We start from the raw sequence: 21,917 nt of genomic DNA on the forward strand, positions 1-21,917 counted from the left end.
CATGATGGCTATACAGGGTTGTGGGCATATAAAGGTTGGAAAGGCCTGGGCAGCGTGCTGGGAGTTTGGTCTCCCTCTGCTGTCAGTTCTCAGTTCTCAGCTCATCAAGGATGCTGCTCTCCTTCTGCTCCAATGATTTGCCCTAACTCCCACCTCCGGGCAGGATGCTTTCAAAGTCAATGTTAAAGGCAACGGGGCACCTGGAACCTGCTCACGTTACACCCCTCTTTCTCACTGAGTGAATGAAACCTATGAACTCTTTTTCTCTTCTGCCTCTGCTCTGGGGAATCTAAGGCTGTGAATGTGTCACTATTCCCTGGGGTAGTCTGAGGCCTGAGCATGCGCACCAGCTGCTACCAATTGTTGCAGATCGCTTGAGTCTCGCCCTTTCTACGTTCTCCAGGGATCCCCGCCCGCACCCCGGCTCCTGAGATCCTCCCTTCTCCTGGGTGGTGACTGGTTAGGTCGAGCTGGTTGGAATACCTAGGGAAATAACCCATGGAGTTCCCGTCCTTGCCTCTAGCCGCGCAGGCTCGGCACCGCCGCCGCCCTTGTTCCCTAGTCGCTCCCAGATTCCGAGTGAAAGCCGCTGCGAACGGCTTGAATGAAACGTGTGTGGGTTTAGTGTGTGGTAAAACCACCAGGGGATCCCTTCTCTCCACAAACCAGAAGCTCTGTTAGAAGGAGGACGAGAGGGAGGAGGCCCGGAGCGAAGCGCGCGCAGTGGCTGAGCGGCTGGGAGAGGCCGGGCCACCTCCCCTGGCGACCACGCACCGCTCCGCCCGCCTGCGGCGGTTCCAGGCACCACGCTCTCCGCCCGGGCTGCGATGGTGGTGGCAGGGACAAGCTCCTGCACCCCACAGCAGTGTGCACAAACCAGCAGCGCCCTCTCCTCCCTCTCCCTCCACCCCACGTCTTCTCCGCCCGTGCACTACGCACAACCATCCGCGCCATCCCCTTGTCAACTTTGAGCTGAAGGAGCAGCAACTTTGACAGCGGCCGCGGGTTTCGAATCTGGCTTCTCCTTGGCAACAGTAGCCTCGAAAGTGGCCGGAGTTAGACCAGGCAAGAGTTTCCTCTGAGCATCAGTGGTTGCCTCTGTTTGTAACCGGGTTCGCTGTCAGCCGGGAGTGGGATTGTGACAGACAGTCCCCTGGTGGAGGGGACTTGTTTTTCTTTCTCTCTAGAGACCTCGACTAGCTACTGGATAAAGCTGTACCAAAAGGATGTAAATAGCAGAGCAACTGTTACCAAGAAGGCAGCCACCACCCAAAGGAAGGGAGGAACGCGGGGCTTCCTCCAGGCTGCGCCCAGTCGCAACATCAGGCAACAATCAGGTGGTGTTCGCAACTTTTCAAGGTCAGCCTGGTGGATCAGCTATTTTCCTGGGAACCTTCGGGTGCACAGAGCTTGGATTAGATTTGGCTGCGAAATGCACAGGACGCCAAACGTGGAAGGATTGTAGGGGGTGTGTTGATCACCCCCGCCCCCCGCCCCCAGCTCTGTTCTCTGCTCTCCCAGAAATCTTCAGCTCCCCTCCACTACCCAGTGGTGAGTATGTGACATGTGTCTAACTCTCTGCACCAAGTTTGGCAGCAGGTGTCGGTGCTAAGCGAGAGCGGGGCTACTAGGTGCGCCCTCGCCGAGCCATGCCGGTCCGGGGCGCGCCTCTCTCGCGTACATCGCGGCTGCTGCTCCTCCTGCTACTGAAGGTTTCCGTCTCTGCTGCCCTGAGCTTTGTCCCTGAGGCCAGGAATGGAACTTGTCTTGGGGAGAGCTGTTCCCCACTGCTCCAACGCCGCAACAGGGATGCCCGGGGACCAGGATATTCTGCAAGAGACTTTCTGCGAGTCCGTGTGCCCAGGGAGAAACTGGAAGCAGAGGTGAGAGGGGCGACCTCCTGGGACCTCCCACCGGCCAGGGGCGGCAAGACAGGTGTGAGTGAAGAGGTGGCAGGTGCAGCAGCTGCTGGGCCCTTGGGTTCTCCAACCAAGCCACCTGGTGCCTGGAGGTGGAAAGGTGCCCAGGGTAAAGAGCCATTCGGAAATTTGGGGAGAAAGGATCCTACGGACCTCCAATTCTTCCTTCAGACTTCGGAGAGAGAAGAGATGAGTCCCAGGGGCGCTGGCATTCCCCGGAGCAACCAGGAGCAGAGTGTGAAAACGGAATCTGAACCCAGAGATCTTTTTTACTGGCCACGGAGAACTGGACCACTCCAGGGTTCTCACCAAAAGCCTCCAGCGGGGCACGAAGGGAGAACCATTGCTCCCCCAGGCAGGGCACTACCGCAAAACGGGTCTGTAGATGACTGGGTCCCTGACCAAGGGGGTCCACGCCGTGGAAACAGCACAAGCAGGCGCATGAGACTGAAGAACCCTTTCTACCCCCTGACCCAGGAGTCCTATGGAGCCTATGCAGTCATGTGCTTATCTGTGGTGATCTTTGGGACCGGCATCATTGGTAACTTGGCAGTGATGTGCATCGTGTGTCACAATTACTACATGAGGAGCATTTCCAATTCTCTCTTGGCGAACCTGGCCTTCTGGGACTTTCTCATCATCTTCTTCTGCCTACCCCTGGTCATCTTCCATGAGTTGACCAAGAAGTGGCTTTTGGAAGATTTCTCTTGCAAGATCGTGCCCTATATTGAGGTAATACCTTCTAGCTACCGCCTTTATCTGTTTCTGGAATTACAGTAAAAGAACAGCGGCTGGATGTACCCACCTGGTGGGACCCCTTGCTTCTTTTTCTGAATGTTGTGCATGTGTGTATATGAAAGAAAGCAGCTTGGCTAAGTCACCTTTGAACTCCTCTGGCCCTGGCCCGTGGGGAAAAAAAAGGTGGTCCTATATATAACGTGTACAACCATGCTCTGGATATGGCGATATTTCTGACTTAACACACATCAGAGAGCCCAGGGTTAAGTAAGGGCCCTTCCGCCCGTGGCTGTCCTTATTGGATCCTAGTATAAAGGGGGTGGGCACGGAGGGAGTCCTTAGCATTTATTTACTAAAGTGTTTCCTTGTGACTCCTCCGACTTCCCATCCCCCCAGGGAAACTACTGAGCATTTTCTAAACTACCAAAGCTGGAGTTATATTTTATATATAAAAGGAAACCAGTCTTTGTTTTCTCAATTGGCCTCGTGATATATTAGGAACCTCCCAAATTAGTTTAAGTTGGCTAAGCTGCCTATCCTACCATTTCATCTAAGTTCTTATGTCTCGTTTCTCTGTGGATCCTTCTTAACTTTTAAAAACGACTCATTCTTCTGAATGAACTTAAACAAAAATTAGACACTAGCCCCCATGCCTGGTAATCTCACATTTACAGAGTGTATAATACAAATTTGCTACTACTATGACTGTGAAGAATAGGCTATGTTTAAGGGATTTACTTTTAAGATAAAGACATTTCTGAAGAAAACAGTTAGCTTCCAAACTTTGGAAATGAATGTTATTTGAGTAAGGAAAGGTTTTACTGCTTCATGTTAAAACTATTGTACCAGTCATTGCTCTGGTAGTGGGAATTTGCTCTGTAAATTGGCCTCTCTTTAAACACCAGCTCTTGGAACCTGCCCAAGTATTTGGCTGCCAGTTGTGGTTTTAGCCAGCTGGGCCTTGATTTTCTCCATTCAGTCTGCTCATTTCATTTATGGAAACACAAGAAGGGAAACTGTAAATATTCCAGAGCCTCTGATCTGTCTGGCACCAGGGCCAGTTGACACTATGTTCAACATTGTCTAAGGCTTAAAACTCCAGGGTAAGTAAACAGAAAACAGTGCCTACTTAGAAGGTCTAAAGCCAGAGATAGTCAATAAGACCCTCTGTTACTCTGTCTGGGCTCAGATGTAGGACCATCCATGGCTGTGAAATCAGCTGTTGCTACTTACGGGATCCAGGGCCTCTTTTGTTGCCAACCATGGAGCGACTTTGAAACACTGTCATTTTATTGAGGAGACAGTTCTCTTTTTAATTTGAGCGGGCATAGGTAAATTATATAAAAGAATATGTGTCGATTTACAATTTTCTTTTCAAAGTCAATTTTAGTTTAGGCTTTCTCTGGTTCTTGTTTTTTAACAATGCAGAAGACTTAGGCAATAGGAGAGTTAAGAAATAAAGTGTGGAGTTCAATAGGAGAGGCAACCTGCAAACAGGAACTGTGTTGGCTTGCCTCAGTGGGAGCTGAAGGCTGGGGCAGGGGTCAAGTTTTCTACATTGGGCATAAAAGCAATAAAAAAGACAAGGGAAAGAAACAAATGGCCAAAGTTACTGAAGGAAAACCACAAGTGAAATTGTATCAAACAGAAGAAAGACCATAAAAACTTAGGTCAGTTTAATGAGACCTAACTTTTCTAAGTAATGGTGTTTCTTTTGCATTTAAATTTTCTTTCTCACTAATTCTGAAGTTTGTATTTTGCTTTGAGTTTTTTGAAACCGGGTCTCATGTAATGGAAGCTGGCCTCAGACTTACTGTGTAGCTGAGGATGTTCTTGAACTCCTGATCACCCTGCTTCTACTTCTGGAGTATGGGGATTACAGGTATGCTTCACCATATCTAGCCTGAGAGTTTACAAACATATAGTAACACTTTATTCTATTTTTTCAACTTCTTTTCCTCATTAAGACTTTGGCGGGGGTTGGGGGAGACAGGTAGGCAGTGTTGTCACACGCCTTAAATCCCAGCAGTTGGGAGGCAGAGACAGGCAGATCTCTGTGAGTTCAAGGCTAGCCTGGGCAACAGAGTGAGTTCCAGGAAAGGCTCCAAAGCTACACAGGGAAACCCTGGCTCAAAAAAAAAAAAAAAAAAAGGCTTTTCTGAAAGCCTCTTTTCTTGTTAGGAAAAATCTTCCCTTTCTGTGGTTTTGCTTAGTTTTTGCTATTTTTATAGCCTAATCTCTTTTCCATTATTGATATTTGATTTTATTTTTCTCAAGAAATAAATACTTGCTGGAAAATATTTACTTAAAAACAATGGTTTTTATTACACATTTTTGGATTATATACTTTTACTATTACAGTATACATGGCAATCAACATATCACTACATTTCATTCCTTTGAAATAATTTTACAATACTTTAGCATGTTTTATAAAATAATTATTGAACCATGGTGTCAGCTTCATAATTTCCAATTTCTAAATATAAAAGCTACAGTTTAAAGCTCAAATAAAGCATTTTTACTATTTTCAAAGAAGGAAAAAAGATTTGGTTACTCTCCCAAGTCAGATTGCTGAATATACAGACCCTGAGATGGAGCTTTTGTGTGTATGGTTTGGGGTCAGGGAAGGGATGAAGTTTGTTGGGGCATGATCAGGTTCCACATTTGTTTGGCATTGAAGTGGAACTGGGCAGAGGGAGAATTTGAACTATTTATGAAGTTGCCACAAAGACCTCAGCTGACACCAGGGGCCCTTCTAGTGTTAGGGTGGCCATGAAGAGAAGTATTGAATTGAGTAAGAAGGCCTTTGTAGTCTGTAATGAACCTATCATTGGATAGAAAGTGCTTTCAGAAATGGGGCATAACCTTGAGTTCAATGAATCTCTTAGGTGAAGAGCAGTTCTAGAGAGGGCTGCAGTCCATGGCTATTAGACATCATACTATGTTATCCAGAGGAACCAATGTTTCATCCCTGAAGGAAGAGTCAGGAGCAGCCTGGGTTGTGGGCTACAATATCTACTACACTGACTTTACACTTTCCAAATTAAATCAGATACAACCCTCTTGGTTCTATCTTAATTTTAATAATGAAGGAAGGCATTTAGCAAATGTACCTAGGCAGAGGTATTCAGACCCACAGACTCAGCAGTCTGGGTTGCCATTTCCTGGTTAGAAAATCATTTATGAAGCAAAGTTGTATCTAAAGATTTTATTTCTACTTCTTTGCATCTTCTGAAAAATATCCCTGTATCGATTAGATAAGAAAATGTAATAAGGCCAGTTAACACCATTCAGTATGTGAACTTCATAGCTTTTGCTATTCATAAGTTTTCATCCTGTTTCTGCAATAAATTCCATGGTTTCTAGCTGATTTATTTTTTAAAAAAATTATAATAACCATGGCTGGGCTTAAAACTAACAAAAAACGAAGGGCAATAGGATGGTAGGAAAACTGAGGTGGGAAAGAAGAGGGGGAAGAACTTGGATGGATTTGGGGGCTATCGTCATCGACACATCAGTTTAAGTTGGCCTGTCACATAGACACCAGGGAAAATAGTACTCAGAGAAATAGATATATTAGTGTCTTCATGTGGTAGAGGCTTGTTTGGGTTGTAGAAGGAGAGTTTCCTACCATCCTAGCTACTCAAAGATGGAACATGTGTTTAAAGCCAAATGATTCAGACACTGAATATGGCAAGCAGAACAGCTCTTTGCTCATTAGTTGATGGATGGAGGCCAGTCAGAGCCAGTGTATCAGATGATCCCACACCATTGCCAAACAATTATTTCTGTTTAGATGTTAATTATGGGTTTCAAATGATATAAGTTCCCCTGTAGTTTAAAGGACTCACACTTTCATGGAAGGGCAAAAGTCAGTAAGTCTCAGATCATCACAGATTTTGCTATTTTATTTTCCTGGGATTCCAGACTTATGCATAGAGATAAAAGGTGACTCAAGGGAACATATCTCACCAGGAATTCTGGTCAGAAATAATTTGTGATAAATCTAGAATATTTTCTCATGGAGAGAGATGGCATTTCCAATGGCTCTGGAAATATTGGTTTTAAACTATGTAAAACAAATGATTTCTTCATTGCTTTAGCTTGTACTCAACACCAACAAGTGAAGAAAGGAGGGGTAATTGGATGCTGAAAGTGGCATGGCCAATGAGTGTGCAATTCTACAGACTTTCCTAAACCCCACATTCAAGTAATAGCACATTTATCACAGCAGATGCTAAATTTCCTTTAATGGCGGATTAGCTATTAGGTATTCTGATGGACTTTTAAGTGGAAACATGCAGTTTTATGAGCAATTTGAAAGTTACTAATAATATTCTCTGGGAAAATGGACTCAATCTGTGAGAATGGTACTTAACCAATATTTTATGACTTCCCATTAATCCTGTTGTAATCCTTTTCTACATTTCCAAGCATGAGAAAATATTTAGCTGGAGATTCCAGTGGGAAAGAGGATCAATTTCCCCAGACTATGCTTTCCTTTACATCTCTATCCTGGAATAGTATATGGTGAAGCTAACTGAATTTGGAATTTAATAAATAAAGAACATAGTAATCAAATTTCAACTTCAAATAACTGACAAGATTGTTGTGAAAATGAGACCTTTTTGGAAGCTCATCAGTGGCACATGCACAGGGAAATGTATTTTTCTTTGTTTCTTTCCTAAAATTATTATCTGACATTAAGCTCTTAAGGTTTGTGTATAAAACAATAGCACCTGATGACTAAGAACAGTCTGAATAATTCATCAGTGTCTATGAGCCTTTTCCATATATGCTGTCAGGCTCCCATTGATCCACTGAGTATTCATCCATTACACATTTATTAGGCTTCTCTTCAGTGAAAGGCAATGTGTTAGGAGACATGGGAGGAGGAAAAGGTGTACAACCTTCTAAAGACAAATATCAAAGGTAAGCTATGGTTATTAAAGTTTTGAAATAATAAAGCATAACTAATATGCATTTTAAGGAAGCATTGGGGAAGTTCTAGAATGGTCTCAGATGGTCCATTCTACAATCATAATGAATTATGACCCAAAATGGAGAAATTCAGTTGAAAACTCTGTTCCCTATAATATTCTTTTAAATTACATTATCACTACTAACTTAAAATCTTCCACTGCTTAGATCCATGTTGAAAAGTCATAATTATGAAAATCTTTGAATTCTTGTTTTCATAATGTCATTAGCTTTCTTGATACATAAAATGAAAAAGAAATTGACAAAATAAGACAGAGGGAAGAAAGGGACTAGAAATTTCTTTCAAAATACAAAATTTATTTAGATGTCAAAAGAACTATCTTTACTTACTAACTATCAGTTCTGTTCATCTGTACAAATGTTAACCAATTGAAATTGTATTTAGTAATGCAATAATATATTAAATTGGGTCATTTTTTGATAATCTCAAAGCCATGCAATTGCATTTAATAGGACCTTAGAGAAACTAAGACTAAAGACTGACAAAGGAGATTCTTTGCACACTATTATAAAACTGGAAAAAGGAAGCATAAAAAATGGACTGGGTTAATTTGTGGAGTGCCCACTCTGAGACTTTGAGTTCCTGAGAGGTTACAAGGTATCCTGAATCTGTCAGTACAGTGTCTCTTAATAAAGAAAAGGAACCAACTATGGCCACAAAACAAAAATAAAAACAAAGAAAAAAAAACCTTTTGATTTTCTGAATATAACTAAGGGTGGAGCTGTTTATGCTAATGTGTGGACCTTGCTGGTGTTACAACCATATTTACTTTTGTTACTTTGGAAGCACATAGACCTGCATCTGAGATGTAGATTGTGGAAGGCAAGAGATGGACAAACATCTATTCACCAAGGTTTGTTTTTGATGTTGTAGTCATGTTCCCATTCTTCAAGGGTACTTCCTCATTTTATCTCTCAAGAACTTACCTGACAAGGTCCTATAATTAACTCAACCTTGTTGCCAAGACTTTCTTTTAAGTATCCTCATTAAAATATTATTCTTTGTGCCAGAAAAGATGATGTCATATAAAATTTCATGGTAGAGAATGAAATTATTACAGCTTCAAATTCTGGGGTCTTTCTCTTTGCAAAGTGGGTATTGATTTTTGAGATCATTTCCATAAAAGACAAGCTATAATCTTAGTACCAAACTTACTATAAAGAGTAGATACTTTCTGCTTGTGAGTTTATGATTGTTTTCAATATTTTTTTTCTACATACTTGAGTGATCCATAGTATTAATGAGATCTCTATCACTGATTTCTTCCTTGGCTAGAATGCCTTATTTTCATTAGGTCTATGACTCTTTTAACAGCTGCTACTTTGTTGCAAAATAGCCCTGTCTTAGCATGCCCCCACTTCCTGTCCTCTTACCTACTCTGTCTTATGTCTTGTCCTTTGTTCAAATATTTTTTCTTACAGGACAGACGATCTGATAAATTAATTTACTTCAAGATGTCAGCATTGCAAATGTTTGCCTTTTTAAAAGAGGATGGATAAAGAAAGGCTATTTTTTATCAGACTACCAATATTAGAATTTTAGTTAAAAGCTAAGAAATTTCATGTAAAATGCTTTTTTCAGTATCATTATAAATGGCAGAAATATTCAACTGCAAGTAGTTTTGGTTTTAGTTTATATTCACTAACATGCAAATAGATTTAATTAATGACAAGAGAAAGAAGTTGAAAATCTGTTGCTTATCCTTAGATACATACCCAGCTGCGATTCCAGGTCCCATTAAGTTGGGAGGAAAGCCTCATAATGGTAGCAAGAATTGTAAAGTACACTGTGAGATTGGGAAAATGACATTTTGAAACAGTTTTCTAATTATTGGGAATAAGTGTGGGATAGAAAAGTTATCTTTTAATTAGTTCATTTGAAATGGTAGCTTATATCTTAAGACAAATGGTGTCAATATTGCTTCATTTTCTTTTTTTAAATTAATGAAAATTTGACAGATTTTTAGTTGAGTAATGTTAGATAAGATGAATTTAACTTACTTTTGTAACACAGAAGGAATATGGTGTGCTATAGAAGTTGGAGTTGAAAGGAAACCTTAATTCAAGCTGGAAGTTGAATAAAAAATATGGGATCAAAACAATTTTTGAAGTGATGTGTTGGTTTTAAAATAGTCTTATTTGATTTTTAAATAAAGTGAATTTTGTTCAGAACATTTGTTGCTGAAACAACAGCAAAATATGCAAGAGGAGGCTAAAGTGGCAGTCAGCAGTTGATGTCTTACGTATACTTTTCTCAGTGACATTAGAAATCACATATATATAAAATAGGATAGATGTGATAGACTAACTTTGGTTTGTGCTAGATGTTGAAGTGTTAAATTAAGTACTGAAAGGGCAAGAAACCTTCTCTTTCTAGACTTATGGTTGTGAAGAACCCTTTGATTTTGGAGCTGTATGCACACATAAGAAGCAAGACTTATTTCTCTATTGTTACCTTTTGGTTTTAGAAGCACCAATCAAAGCATGTTCCTGCCGGAGTTATCATCTGTACTCACTCTAAAATGAAGACCTTTTTGATAAAGGTCATCTTATTTACAGCAGTCTGATCAACAACAGTTCTATTGAATGTGCTCTCCCATGGTGTGCAGTATCCTTTTCCTGGTGAAGTTGCCCTGAAGTATTGCAAGGATGAAGATTACGGAAAATGCAAGAAAAAGCCAAAAGCATGCAATTTCCAGCCATTTAGAGCTTGAAAGGAAAGTGCCCTGTGCTCATCCTGCCCCTTCCTGACTGGGTGTTATTCCTATAACCACTGGCTTATAATAGATTGCCATTCATGGCCCAAATGAATGGGTTTTCTCAACAGTAATGCCCTTGTTCTCTAGGGTTACTTGTAAACAAAAGATGCTGTATAAATAGATGTATTGAACATTTTAGATATGAAAGCAAAGTTAGAATACAGTTTTCATGACCTTGGTTAGAAAGTTCCCTATTTAGTTATTTAAGCATGTAGATTCAGTTTCATATGAAGGAAACTGCTTAGAACTACACCAATCTTTCTCTGCAGTGGTATCAGATTCTAATGGAAGTTTTAGTAAAAGATGCTTTTTATTTCATAAGAGTTTTCCTTACTTTATATGCTTTTTTGCATGTTTCACAACTTACTCTCCATCTTGATAGTTCCTTTACTCTTTATTCATAGTGAGCTTTGGTAAAAACAAACAACAGCTTACATAGGATCTCCACAGAACACTGTTCTTGTAACAGATTGACATGCTCTTTTATTTTTTGTTTTCATTTATGGGTGTGATAACCTGCATGTATTTATGTGCATCTCTAGTACCTGAAAAAGCCAAATGTGGGTATCAGATTCCCTGGAAATGGAATTATAGATGGTTGTGACCTGCCATGTGTGTGCTAAGAACTGAACTCAGGTCTTCTCCAAGAGCAGAAAGTGCTCTTAACCACTGAGCTAACTCCCCAGCCCCCTATGTTCTTTTGACATGCTTTTTCTGAAGATTATTTTCATAAATTACTGTACAATAAAATAGGTTTCAACAGGGCATCTTCCTATATGTGCCTGTATACTTTATTCTCACTCATTTCCTGCTACAGCCAATTCCCTTTCTTCCCCAGTCAATACCAACCTCTGCTTTCTTATCACATTTATTCTATTACTCTATTTCCCAACTCCCTTAAGATGACTTCCCCCATCTTATGACCTTTTTCTAGTTTCATAACCTACAGACATATAACACACACATACACACACACACACACACACACACACATACACACACACACGTGCATGTATATACTCACATATAGAATTTTAAATCTATGTTCTGCATATGAGAGAAAGCATGTGGTATTTGGTTTTTTGAATATAGCTTATTTTGCTTAACATTATAATTTCCAATTCCATTTATTTTTGTTTGGAGTTTTCTTTATGGTTGCATAAAACTCCATTGTGTACAACATTTTTTAGTTTATTCTTTCTCTGATAAATGTCTAGACTGGTTCCATTTCCTGGCTATTGTTAAAATGCAAAACTAAACATAAATATTCAGATATCTATGTGGAAGTTGACTTGGATTTTATGGCTGTATGTCCAAGAGTGCCATAGCTGGATTTTATAGTAATTTTTTTTCAGTTGGTATTTTTGAGGAATCTTCATACTGATTTCCATAGTGGCTTTACATGTGTAAGTTCCCACCAGCAGTGAATGAAGTTCCCTTTCCTCTCACACCCTTGCCACATTTGTTGTCCCCCCTTTTCCCTTCTGACTGGGGTACAAGGAATCTCAAGGAAGTTTTCATGCATTTCACCAATGGCTAAGCATGGTGCACACTTTTTAAAATATCTATTGATTTTTTTGTTATTTCTTCAAGAACTGTTAATTCAGACCATTATCTCGTCTATTGCTTAAATAATTTTTCAGTGTTTAGTATTTTCAATTATTTATATACCTTGAATGTTAACCCTTGTCTGATGTTCATTTGGCAAAACACCTTTCCCTATTTTGTAGACTGTATTTTTTCTCCCATTTTCTTTTTAACCTCTGTACAGGATGCTTTTAACTTCATGAAACTTCATCTGTAAACCCTGAGGGTTGTTCCTGTGTTTTTGAAGTCCTTTCACGTGGTTTTAGGGAAGCTCTCTACAGGATTTAACATTCGCTGAACTAGATTCTTGAGCAACAAGGACAATGAATCCTGTTATATCTTGAATTATAAAGCGTGTCTTCTACTGTTAGCACTGTGATTGCTGTTTCGCCTTGTTCTGTTGTGTTTTTTTTTTTTTTTAAAAAAAAACTAGGAAACCATTGACCTTCAGAATCAACTTGATTCTTTTTTGTTTTTATGCAAGAAGAGAGTTTCACGCTGAATCTTTCCTTAAAGACATTGTCATCCACATCTTGTTCATGTAATTAACTCCTCAGTGGTGTAGCATGGCTGTCTTAAATTGGTCATCAACAAGGCTGAACAAAAATTTGGGACTCATAGTATCATACACATAAATTCCCCCAGAAGAACAAGGCATTTGATAGTCAGAGTCTATCTTTGAGTTTCATAATCATTCAGTTGAGTTTCTTTAGTTAACTCTTGCCAGTGATAAGGGGTTTCCCAAAGAACATTGCAGTTTCTTGGCAGGGGATTATATTTGTGTTGTTTCATTATGAAGTATCTGTATTGATTTGGTTAGCTTCTATAACGAAATTTAGATGCAAGCTCTACAAAACATTCCTTAAATGAAGCCATTTCCATTATAGTTTTAAAATTCTCTGTATTGCTTATGCTTCTTTTATTTCTTTCCTCTGGTATGACTTTCCAGAGTCCACAGTAAAGGGAAGAGTCTACACTACCCTTCCTCTTATCAAAGAGGGTCAAGGGGAGGATGATAACTCATCTCTCCTGGTATTAGATGTGAACTGAACTATCTGGGTCATTAGCTCATATAAATTCTACCCTGACTACAATTAGGAATAAAACGTTTCATATGAATTCAAAATGGAGTCCATTTTGGGTTAGTAAAACATTTAAAATATATAATACCATGTAACTTTTCTAATGAGTGACTTCAAGCTGGAGTATTCCTCCTCAAGTACTTAATAAGTCTTCAAATTGGCAAATGTTATAAAAACACCAGCTTCATCTCTAAAATATACCAGCATGTAAGAGAAAAGTTGAGTAACCATTCAGACATTAAATGGTCCTGTTAATGATGAAAGTGGCAGATGAAATGATGACCTCTGTTCTGAGCTATTATTTTCCTAAAGAAGAGAAAATCTTTTCAACTTTATGAGGGTCACTGTACATGTCAGGACCAACAAAAAGCATATTGAAAGCTAAATTCTGGGTGGTATTCAGGGTCTTTTGCCTGCATGCTTCATTCTTTCAGCTTACCGAGTTGAATGAAAGCCTTAAGGTACAATTCATGACTATCTCGATTGTTAGCATGTAATTTGAAAAGGCCAATCCCAAATGTATTCCAATTTAATGGCTTAAGTAGCACATTGGTGTTATTTTCCAAGATGTAGACAATAACCTTTGAAAATGTATAATATGGAAAGTTTTATCATTCAGTCATTTCAGGAAGCCAGTTAGACATCTTTAGCCATTTCTTTAAGAGATATTTGGAACTTATGCTTCTCTTCTTATCTCCTTGTGTTGACACCTCAAGTGGATTCTAAAAAACATGGATCTATCCCAGAGTAAGGGTAGTCAAAGAAAACATGCTATAAATTGTGTAAAGTCAAGTCTATCCATCCAGTAGAGCCATTCCATACACAATTCTACTTGTTAGATAGATAGCAGCAGGTAGCAGGTAATGAAGAAATTATACTGTTTGTTTGATGCCACTTGATGACAAAATATATATCTTGTTCACTTTGATTTTTTGCCAGGAAGCATGATATAACATGTATAGTTCTATAGGTATTTGTGTATATATACATTTGTATATATGCATATGTGTGTGTATGCCTGTGTGTGTGGACAAGCACTCATTTTTATAGTATTGAACTGATAAAACATTAACATTCTCTTTGCTACTAAAAATAGAATCCAATAAATCCACAACGATGCTGAAATTTTGACAGTCACATTGTAAGTTTAATTAAGGAGAGTTACCCTTAAGCCCATACTTTGGTACTGTATCTACAGCATCCCTGTGTCAGTTCTCAGACTTGGACTATTGCTGCATCCCTCTGTCCCTTGGAGCCATGCTGTAGATCGCTACAGCTCTCCGAAGGCTCCCTACACTGGATGATGACAGGGCAGGAGCTGAAGGAGCTTTATTGTTGCTCCTCTGGGATACAGAGAACAGTAGGACATTGTTGTTTGAAAGAAAGATCTTTGAGATTTTTATTTTGATTCTGTTGCCTTTTCTGAATTTTGATACCAATCCTGTAATGACTTGTTTCCCTTGTATTTAAAACTCTCTTCTTCTAGTTTTCCTCTACCCTCAAAAAATAGTCTTGTCTATTGAAAATGTTTATCACTTCTGCTTTTTTGCTGTTAATTATTCCCTCCATTCCATTTAATTCATAAGAGACTACCTATCACTCATCCCATCTCGGGGTGTTGCACCAATGAACTATCTATCTAAGCCAACACCTGACATCTTTCCTCCCAAGAGCATGCTTCACAGTGATTTCAGCCATCAGATAAGGTCATTACATGCAGAAGATCCAGAGTTCATGATACAGTTTTATAATTGCATATAATTGAACCATTCATCTTCATAGAATTTTTAATAAGCTCTAGGTAAACAAGTGTATTTAAAATTGTGATAGTGATCTTTCCATGTTATCTTAACATTTAGGCACTTTTAATTACATGGGTAAATTTTATAGATGAGTATGCAGAAACTGGGCCAATGCTCCTTATTCTGATGATTTTTATCAATTTGTCTTTGAGATAAACAGCTAAATCTTTACATGTGCTAAAGCCTCCTATAAATAGTCTGGGGAGTTACTTAGGAGAGCGTTTTGCACATTTCTTTTTCTTTCACATCATAAAATTTAGTGCATGAGTGAGTTTTCAGAAGATATCTGAGGTAATAGGGCTGCAGGTGGTGACAGCAGGGGAGCCACAGGGTCTAGGACTGACATTTGGGTTGCGGTTGCTGTTGGCAACTACATTTCAAGGGCTATCAGCATTTGGGATAGTCCAGCTTTCCCCACTGTCTCCTTCAATAATTCTTCCTGATGCTCTTGTGACCTTTCTGGGTTCAAGGTATTTCTGCTGGGTCTCAGCTGTAGAGTATGCTATCAGAGAGAAGAATGATTTGTCAACAAGAAGCTTAATAGAGGAACTATGAATTTTGTACATGAAAACTGGAATGATCTCTCATGATCTCCCAAGACAAATACAGAAGAAGATAGATGCATTTGGGATTCTAACCTGATACTGAAGCTTTGGGAATGCATCTGACTATCTTCCAATCAAATTACAGTAAAAGAAATAATGAGCAAAGAGTTGGAGCAACTGTAAATTTTGCTTAAAATTTGTCCTGATATTTGTTGTGAGATGAACTGTATACAGCCTGGGAACCATTTTGCCTGTTTTTTTTCTAGTCAGGGAGCATGTTCTCATTAAGAGACCACTTCCACAGTCTCTGTAGCTGGCAATCTACCACTCCCATTTAATACTTATCTTCCCACATGCATTTGCTCTCACTTCTTATGAAATGCTCTGTAACTGACTCAGTTAGACACTAGCACTTGGGATACATGGTTGAGAGTTTAGAACTCTCTAAACTAGTAATCAGAATAAGGGGAAGAATGTCCTATCCATTGCACATTGTGTGTTCTTTGTAAGTAATGAAAGAAAACTACCGACCAGCAGGTGTGCTGAGCCTCTAAGAGACTGCATTGTCTCAGTCTCTGGTCTCTGTATGACTGAGAATCCTTTTATCACAAGCACTAGTCATCATTTTAAAAAAGATTTTCAGCATAGAGAAAACCCAGGGGCTTCATATTTGTGCATGGACTCTGATTATTAGCGACAGTGATGACAGGGAACCATGCATAAAACGTCTTCTTAGTGAGACTACACGGAGACTCTCGGGAGGATTGGCTGATACCTGAACATCTGAGGGTTTATTTATTTTACATTATTAAAGGAGACAAATAAAAACACATCAAAACCTTAAATACAAATACAAAATTTGAAAAATCTGTAAAGTACTGTAATTTCCACATGATATTGTTTGTTGGAGGCCTTTAGATAATAACAATCCCTCTTAAAATTCCCTCCAATTGTGGTTACCGACATTAAAAAAAAAAAAAGTGTCAAACTAGAAAACAATAGTGGAATGTGGACCTCAGTTTTAGAGTTGTAGAATTGTTTAGCATTTGAAGCAGAAATGAGAAGCAAATATCCATCAAGAGGAATGACTCAGCATTGTAAAAGTTAATTTTAATCTTTGTTATTTATTTCTAAATTGTTTGAGAAACTTATACATGAGCATCTATGTTGCTCTTGACTTTCTGCCTTCCTCCAATCCTTCCCATATTAGAAAGTTGATTTTTTTGAGGTGGCTTTTCATTTTCCCAACTATGAAAGATGGATGTTTCTTATATGGATATTTGGGAGAATTTTGCAAAGAACTTGAAGAATTATGGCCATAAGCTCAATCATAAGCTCTTTATCTGTCTTGTTTAGAGCTCTGTTGTAAAATTTTTCTTGCCTTTTGCTTTTCATGCAGTTAAAATGTTATTATGTCCCATTTTAAGATTATTTTCACCAATAATAATAAGAGTACTCATGACATGGGTGATGACAATATTTTATATTGGAGCTTAGGGAAGCTGTGTGATGTGTCATGTGTGGGAAGAAGAAAGCATATTGAATAGAGCCTACAAAGCAGGTTGGCATAGCTCTGGGGACATCGGCAGCTTGAATGTGGCAGATAAACAACAAACGTCAGAGCATTATTATAATGGTTTTGCCATTATGATCCCATCAGGTTCTAAAAAACTCATACTAACATTATGCTTTTAATTTTCTTGCTCTTTTTTTTTAAGACAGGGTTTCTCTGTGTAGTTTTGGTGCCTGTCCTGAAGCTCGCTATGTAGACCAGGTTGGACTCGAATTCACAGAGATCTGCCTGGCTCTGCCTCCTAAGTGCTAGGATTAAAGGTGTGCACCACCGCCGCCCAGCTTATAACTATATTTTAAAACATTCTCATCAACAGGCATGGGAAAAACTGCACTTAACTCTATTTCTGGGGCGAAGCCCAAAGCATTTCATCTACCTGAAGACTTTTCTTTCTAAAGCATCATTAACATTTTTTTAATTTATTGTTCTTGTTTAAATCTATAAGAAGTTGCCACATACATTAAACTCTAAACTGCTTACATACCCCAACAAGTATCTAGGTAAATTTTGTTTCAGGTGATGGCAGTGTTGAACTTGTGACTTAGGATTGCTCTATCACTCTTGAGTGACTGTGAACTTGAGGAACCCCTGCTTGTTCCTACCTAAATCTTTAGTATCAAGCACAGTGCTTGGCTTAATGTTGGTATCAACAAATATGTACAGGCATTGGTTGTGTATTTCTGCGCTTCACTAGAATATGTGTGATGCGTAAGGAATATTTTACAGACAAGTGACAGCCTGTATCTTTGTTCTGTTGGCATTGCTGTGTCCAAAACTTTTTGTCAGAAATGATTAGGGAAGGACTCATGGTTTCACAGGTTTGTCCTTAGGTGTTTGGGCAAAATATCACAGTGGAGGCTTAAGCAGAGCATCATGGTTGTGGGGAACCAATGTGGAGGCTTGGGGAGAGCATCCTTATTTCACCTCTTGACAGACTGAAGCAAAGAAAGAAAGGTTAAGGAAGCACCTAGATGAGATAAAGCTCTAAGGACTTTCCCGCCAATGACTTATCCTCCCCCAACCAGGTCCTTCCTCTCACCTTTCACCACCTATCAACAAAGTCAGCACATTATGAGCCCATCTAGGGTTCAATGCATCATTAAGTTAGAGTCCTCAGGATCCAGCTGTCTGAATACAGACACAACCATGTGTGTGCTTCCTGGGTCCTGTTGGGTATTTCTTACCCATCCAAGTTGACACTCAAAATTAACTGTCACACAAATTTAAATTAGGAACATATATTCCTGGAAAAGCCTTGCTGTGAATGACAGGAATACGTTTCTGATTAAGCTTCAACTATTGACTTACATGGATATTTCACCATAAGCATACAAGAGCAGTGAGTTTTGGATATGATATCCTATCTGTCAAATGCTTTCCCAATATGAGTATTTCCTGTGGTTAGAACAAGACGCCTTTTTTGGCTCCTTTATGTATTTTTCATGGTTATTTTATGTATATTTTTGCCTTATTTAAGCATTTCATATTTCTTTACAATTAATGGATGTTTTCATTTGAGTATACTTTTTTATGATTAATGTAATTTTTTGTTTTATTCTGTGCACATGAGCCCAAAAAGGTAGTTGTGTTTTATATATTGTGATTTTGATTTTGTTAAATCATATTTCCTTTATGTGATTTCTCTGAGCCATTTGAGAGAGGTTTTATACTTGTCTCTATCAGGAATCTTTCATGATTTTAAATTCCATTTTTAATTTTTCCATCCAACACAGTTAGTGCAAATTCTAGCCTTCATGTCATGTAAGTTGAACTTTTGGCTTCAATTTGACAACCTCACACCACCACCACCACCAGTTTACCCTGATTCCCATGATGCGCATGTTATCATGCAGTTAAGTTTCTCCAATGTCTGTTGTTTCCCCCGCTTTTAAAGTCTTTGCTCAAATCCTTACCCACTTTTAAAAAGAAAATTATATTGCATTTGTTTATTTATTTATTTATTTATTTATTTATTTATTTATTTGCTTATTTATCTAGTGTGTGTACATATGTGTGCCACAGAGTGCATAGGAGCAGAAGTCAGAGTACCACTTGCAAATGTCAGGTCTCTCCTCACAGAAAGTGGGATCCGGGGATCAATCTGAGGTCATCAGGCTTGGCGGCAAGCGAGTGCTATGCCATCTTCCCAGCACCCTTACTCACTGGTCTAAAGTTTATCTTCTACCTGCGTGCATCTGGACACCTAGCACCCAGCACCAAAATTGTCTGGAAACCCCATGGAGAAAGGAGGCGTTAGTAACTGACTTGAAATTTATTTTCTCAATGATTTTGGTTGCTGGAGAATTTCTCTTTCTTGTTTTCCGGGAGTTTATGCCTTGGAAAAGATCAGAAAGGATCCTTTATTTTGTGTTTAGAAAACACTGGGGGAAATATCTCCTGTCAAGGAGCTTGTGAGAAACAGTCAACTCAGAAGCAATGGCTGTGTGAGGCAATCCTGAGTTCACCTGGGAAAACATGACCATCCTTTGAAGTAATAAAAACGAGACATAAGCAAGTCTCTGCTGTTTATCTAGATGTCCTGATGGCTGGCATTTTCACAGTGACTGCAATTCTTCCAGCCTCCGGAGGTTCTTATCTGTGACAGAAAAATCACACAGGACTTGCTGACCTTTACAGACGCTCCCAGCAATCCCTACTACAGCTCCTTCGTGTGTGTGTCTGTGTGTGTCTGTGTCTGTGTGTGTGTGTGTGTGTGTGTGTGTGTGTGTGTACATCACCCCAGAAATACTACACTTGTATTTTTTATCATGCTCAAATAATTTACCTAAGCGATTGGTCCAGTTTCCCCCTTCCCTCCCCAATCTTCTTGTTTCTTCCCCTGCTTTCAGCTGGCCAACTTCCGTTCTCTGCCCCGCCCCCGTCCCTCCCCTCTCCTCCTCTACCCTCCCTTTTCTTCCTCCCTGTCCTCCTCTCCCATGCTTTCTTCTACTTTGCCCTCCCCTCACCGCCCCTGCTGTCCTCTCCCGCCTGTGGTTTTTTTTTTTTTTTTTTTTTTTTTTTTTTTTTTTTTTTTTTTTTTTTTATTTTATTTTCCAGTGCTATGATCTCTCAGAACCTGTGCTTCTGTCTCCCCCCCAGGTGGCTTCTCTGGGCGTTACAACTTTCACCTTATGTGCACTGTGCATAGACCGCTTCCGGGCTGCCACCAACGTCCAGATGTACTATGAAATGATCGAAAACTGTTCTTCCACCACTGCCAAACTTGCAGTTATCTGGGTAGGCGCTTTGCTGTTGGCGCTTCCGGAAGTTGTCCTCCGCCAGCTGAGCAAGGAGGATTTGGGCTTTAGTGGCCAGGCTCCTGCAGAACGGTGTATCATAAAGATCTCTCCCGATTTACCAGATACCATCTATGTTCTGGCCCTCACTTATGACGGCGCGAGGCTCTGGTGGTATTTTGGCTGCTACTTTTGTCTGCCCACACTTTTCACTATCACCTGCTCTCTAGTGACTGCGCGGAAGATCCGCAAAGCAGAGAAGGCCAGTACCCGTGGGAACAAGCGGCAGATCCATCTTGAGAGCCAAATGAACTGCACGGTGGTGGCCCTGACCATTTTATATGGGTTTTGCATCATCCCTGAGAATATCTGCAACATCGTCACTGCCTACATGGCCACGGGCGTTTCACAGCAGACCATGGACCTCCTCAACATCATCAGCCAGTTCCTCTTGTTCTTCAAGTCCTGTGTCACCCCTGTGCTCCTCTTCTGCCTCTGCAGACCCTTCAGCAGGGCCTTCATGGAGTGCTGCTGCTGTTGCTGTGAGGAGTGCATCCAGAAGTCTTCCACCGTGACCAGTGACGACAATGACAACGAGTATACCACGGAGCTGGAGCTGTCGCCCTTCAGCACGATCCGCAGGGAGATGTCCACCTTTGCTTCCGTGGGGACCCACTGCTGAAGCACCGGGCTTGCTTAGCTTGGATTTCTTCAATTTTCATATCCTGTGAAAATTTTTACTCCATATTTTTTCCATACAGGGGAACGATGCAAACATTTTGAAAAGCAAGTAGAGGGAGACCTATTAACTACTCTAGAACTGATTTTGCAAATTAATATTTGTGCTCTGGGAAAAAAATGTTTCTATTTAGTTATGTAAGAAGAAGGTGGCCAACAGTCTCATCATTTTTCCTGCTATGGTGCTAATATTTTATTCAAAAGTTACTGCACCTTAACAATATTAATTGTTGGATTTCTTTCTTTCTTCTTTCTTTCTTTTAAAAACATAATCATTGTATATTGAAGGTGGGCTTGTGATTTTGCTAGTTATTTTGTGTTTGAGTTGTGATTGAAAGTACATTGTATCTGAGATGATTTGTACTTTGAGCCATGCAAAGTAGCACCAAATAAACTCCCCATCCTTCTTTAACATGACTGTCAATCTACTTTTAACCAAGACTCAATAAATCTTTTAATTGCCTTAAACACACAATTACTAGTCTGATGCACAATTTGAAACTGGCCTTATTGTTTTATAATTATATCTTCCTATAAGGCAGGTGATCACTATGTTATAAAGATGTTTTCCAAATAATACTATTTATATGCATAGCTCATAAGACTGTATTGTACATTAAAATGAAACTATATATTTTAATATTCACACATAGCTCTAAAATCACCTCTGAATATTTTTTAAAAATATGGACGACAGAAGAGTAGGTGGAGAGTTCTTTGTCCTTCTATAGATTTATTTTTAAATCCACCTTTGAACTGGCACATGGAGGGACAGGTTCTCCCCTGAGGAATTATGGGCAGATCAAGACTGGAAAACAATGTGCTTGTCATCTGATTTCCACTGAACAATAGCCTCTGAAGTTTCTGTGGCTCATATGTGAAGTGCTCTGAATTATAATACTCCTTCTTAACTCTTTTATTTCATTTTTTAAAT

At 39.6% G+C, this 21,917-nt stretch overlaps 1 protein-coding gene across 1 annotated transcript; it reads left to right on the forward strand.

Annotated features, from left to right (window-relative positions):
• Positions 1-612: 612 nt before the first annotated feature.
• On the forward strand, positions 613-21,458 carry Gpr37 (G protein-coupled receptor 37). The gene is made up of 2 exons (XM_028872966.2): positions 613-2,651; positions 20,109-21,458. Exons 1-2 carry the CDS (start codon positions 1,650-1,652, stop codon positions 20,925-20,927), a joined length of 1,821 nt encoding a protein of 606 aa, XP_028728799.1. The 5' UTR covers positions 613-1,649; the 3' UTR covers positions 20,928-21,458.
• The last annotated feature ends 459 nt before the right edge of the window (positions 21,459-21,917 follow it).

The sequence above is a fragment of the Peromyscus leucopus genome, chromosome 3 (assembly GCF_004664715.2).
Source record: "Peromyscus leucopus breed LL Stock chromosome 3, UCI_PerLeu_2.1, whole genome shotgun sequence".
Lineage (NCBI taxonomy): Eukaryota > Metazoa > Chordata > Mammalia > Rodentia > Cricetidae > Peromyscus > Peromyscus leucopus.

Bases quoted from the DNA above. Each gene is read 5' to 3' on its own strand.
- Gpr37 (XM_028872966.2), top strand. From the start codon at position 1,650: ATGCCGGTCCGGGGCGCGCCTCTCTCGCGTACATCGCGGCTGCTGCTC. The intron at 2,652-20,108 runs GTAATACCTTCT...TCTCCCCCCCAG, and splicing joins AGATCGTGCCCTATATTGAG to GTGGCTTCTCTGGGCGTTAC.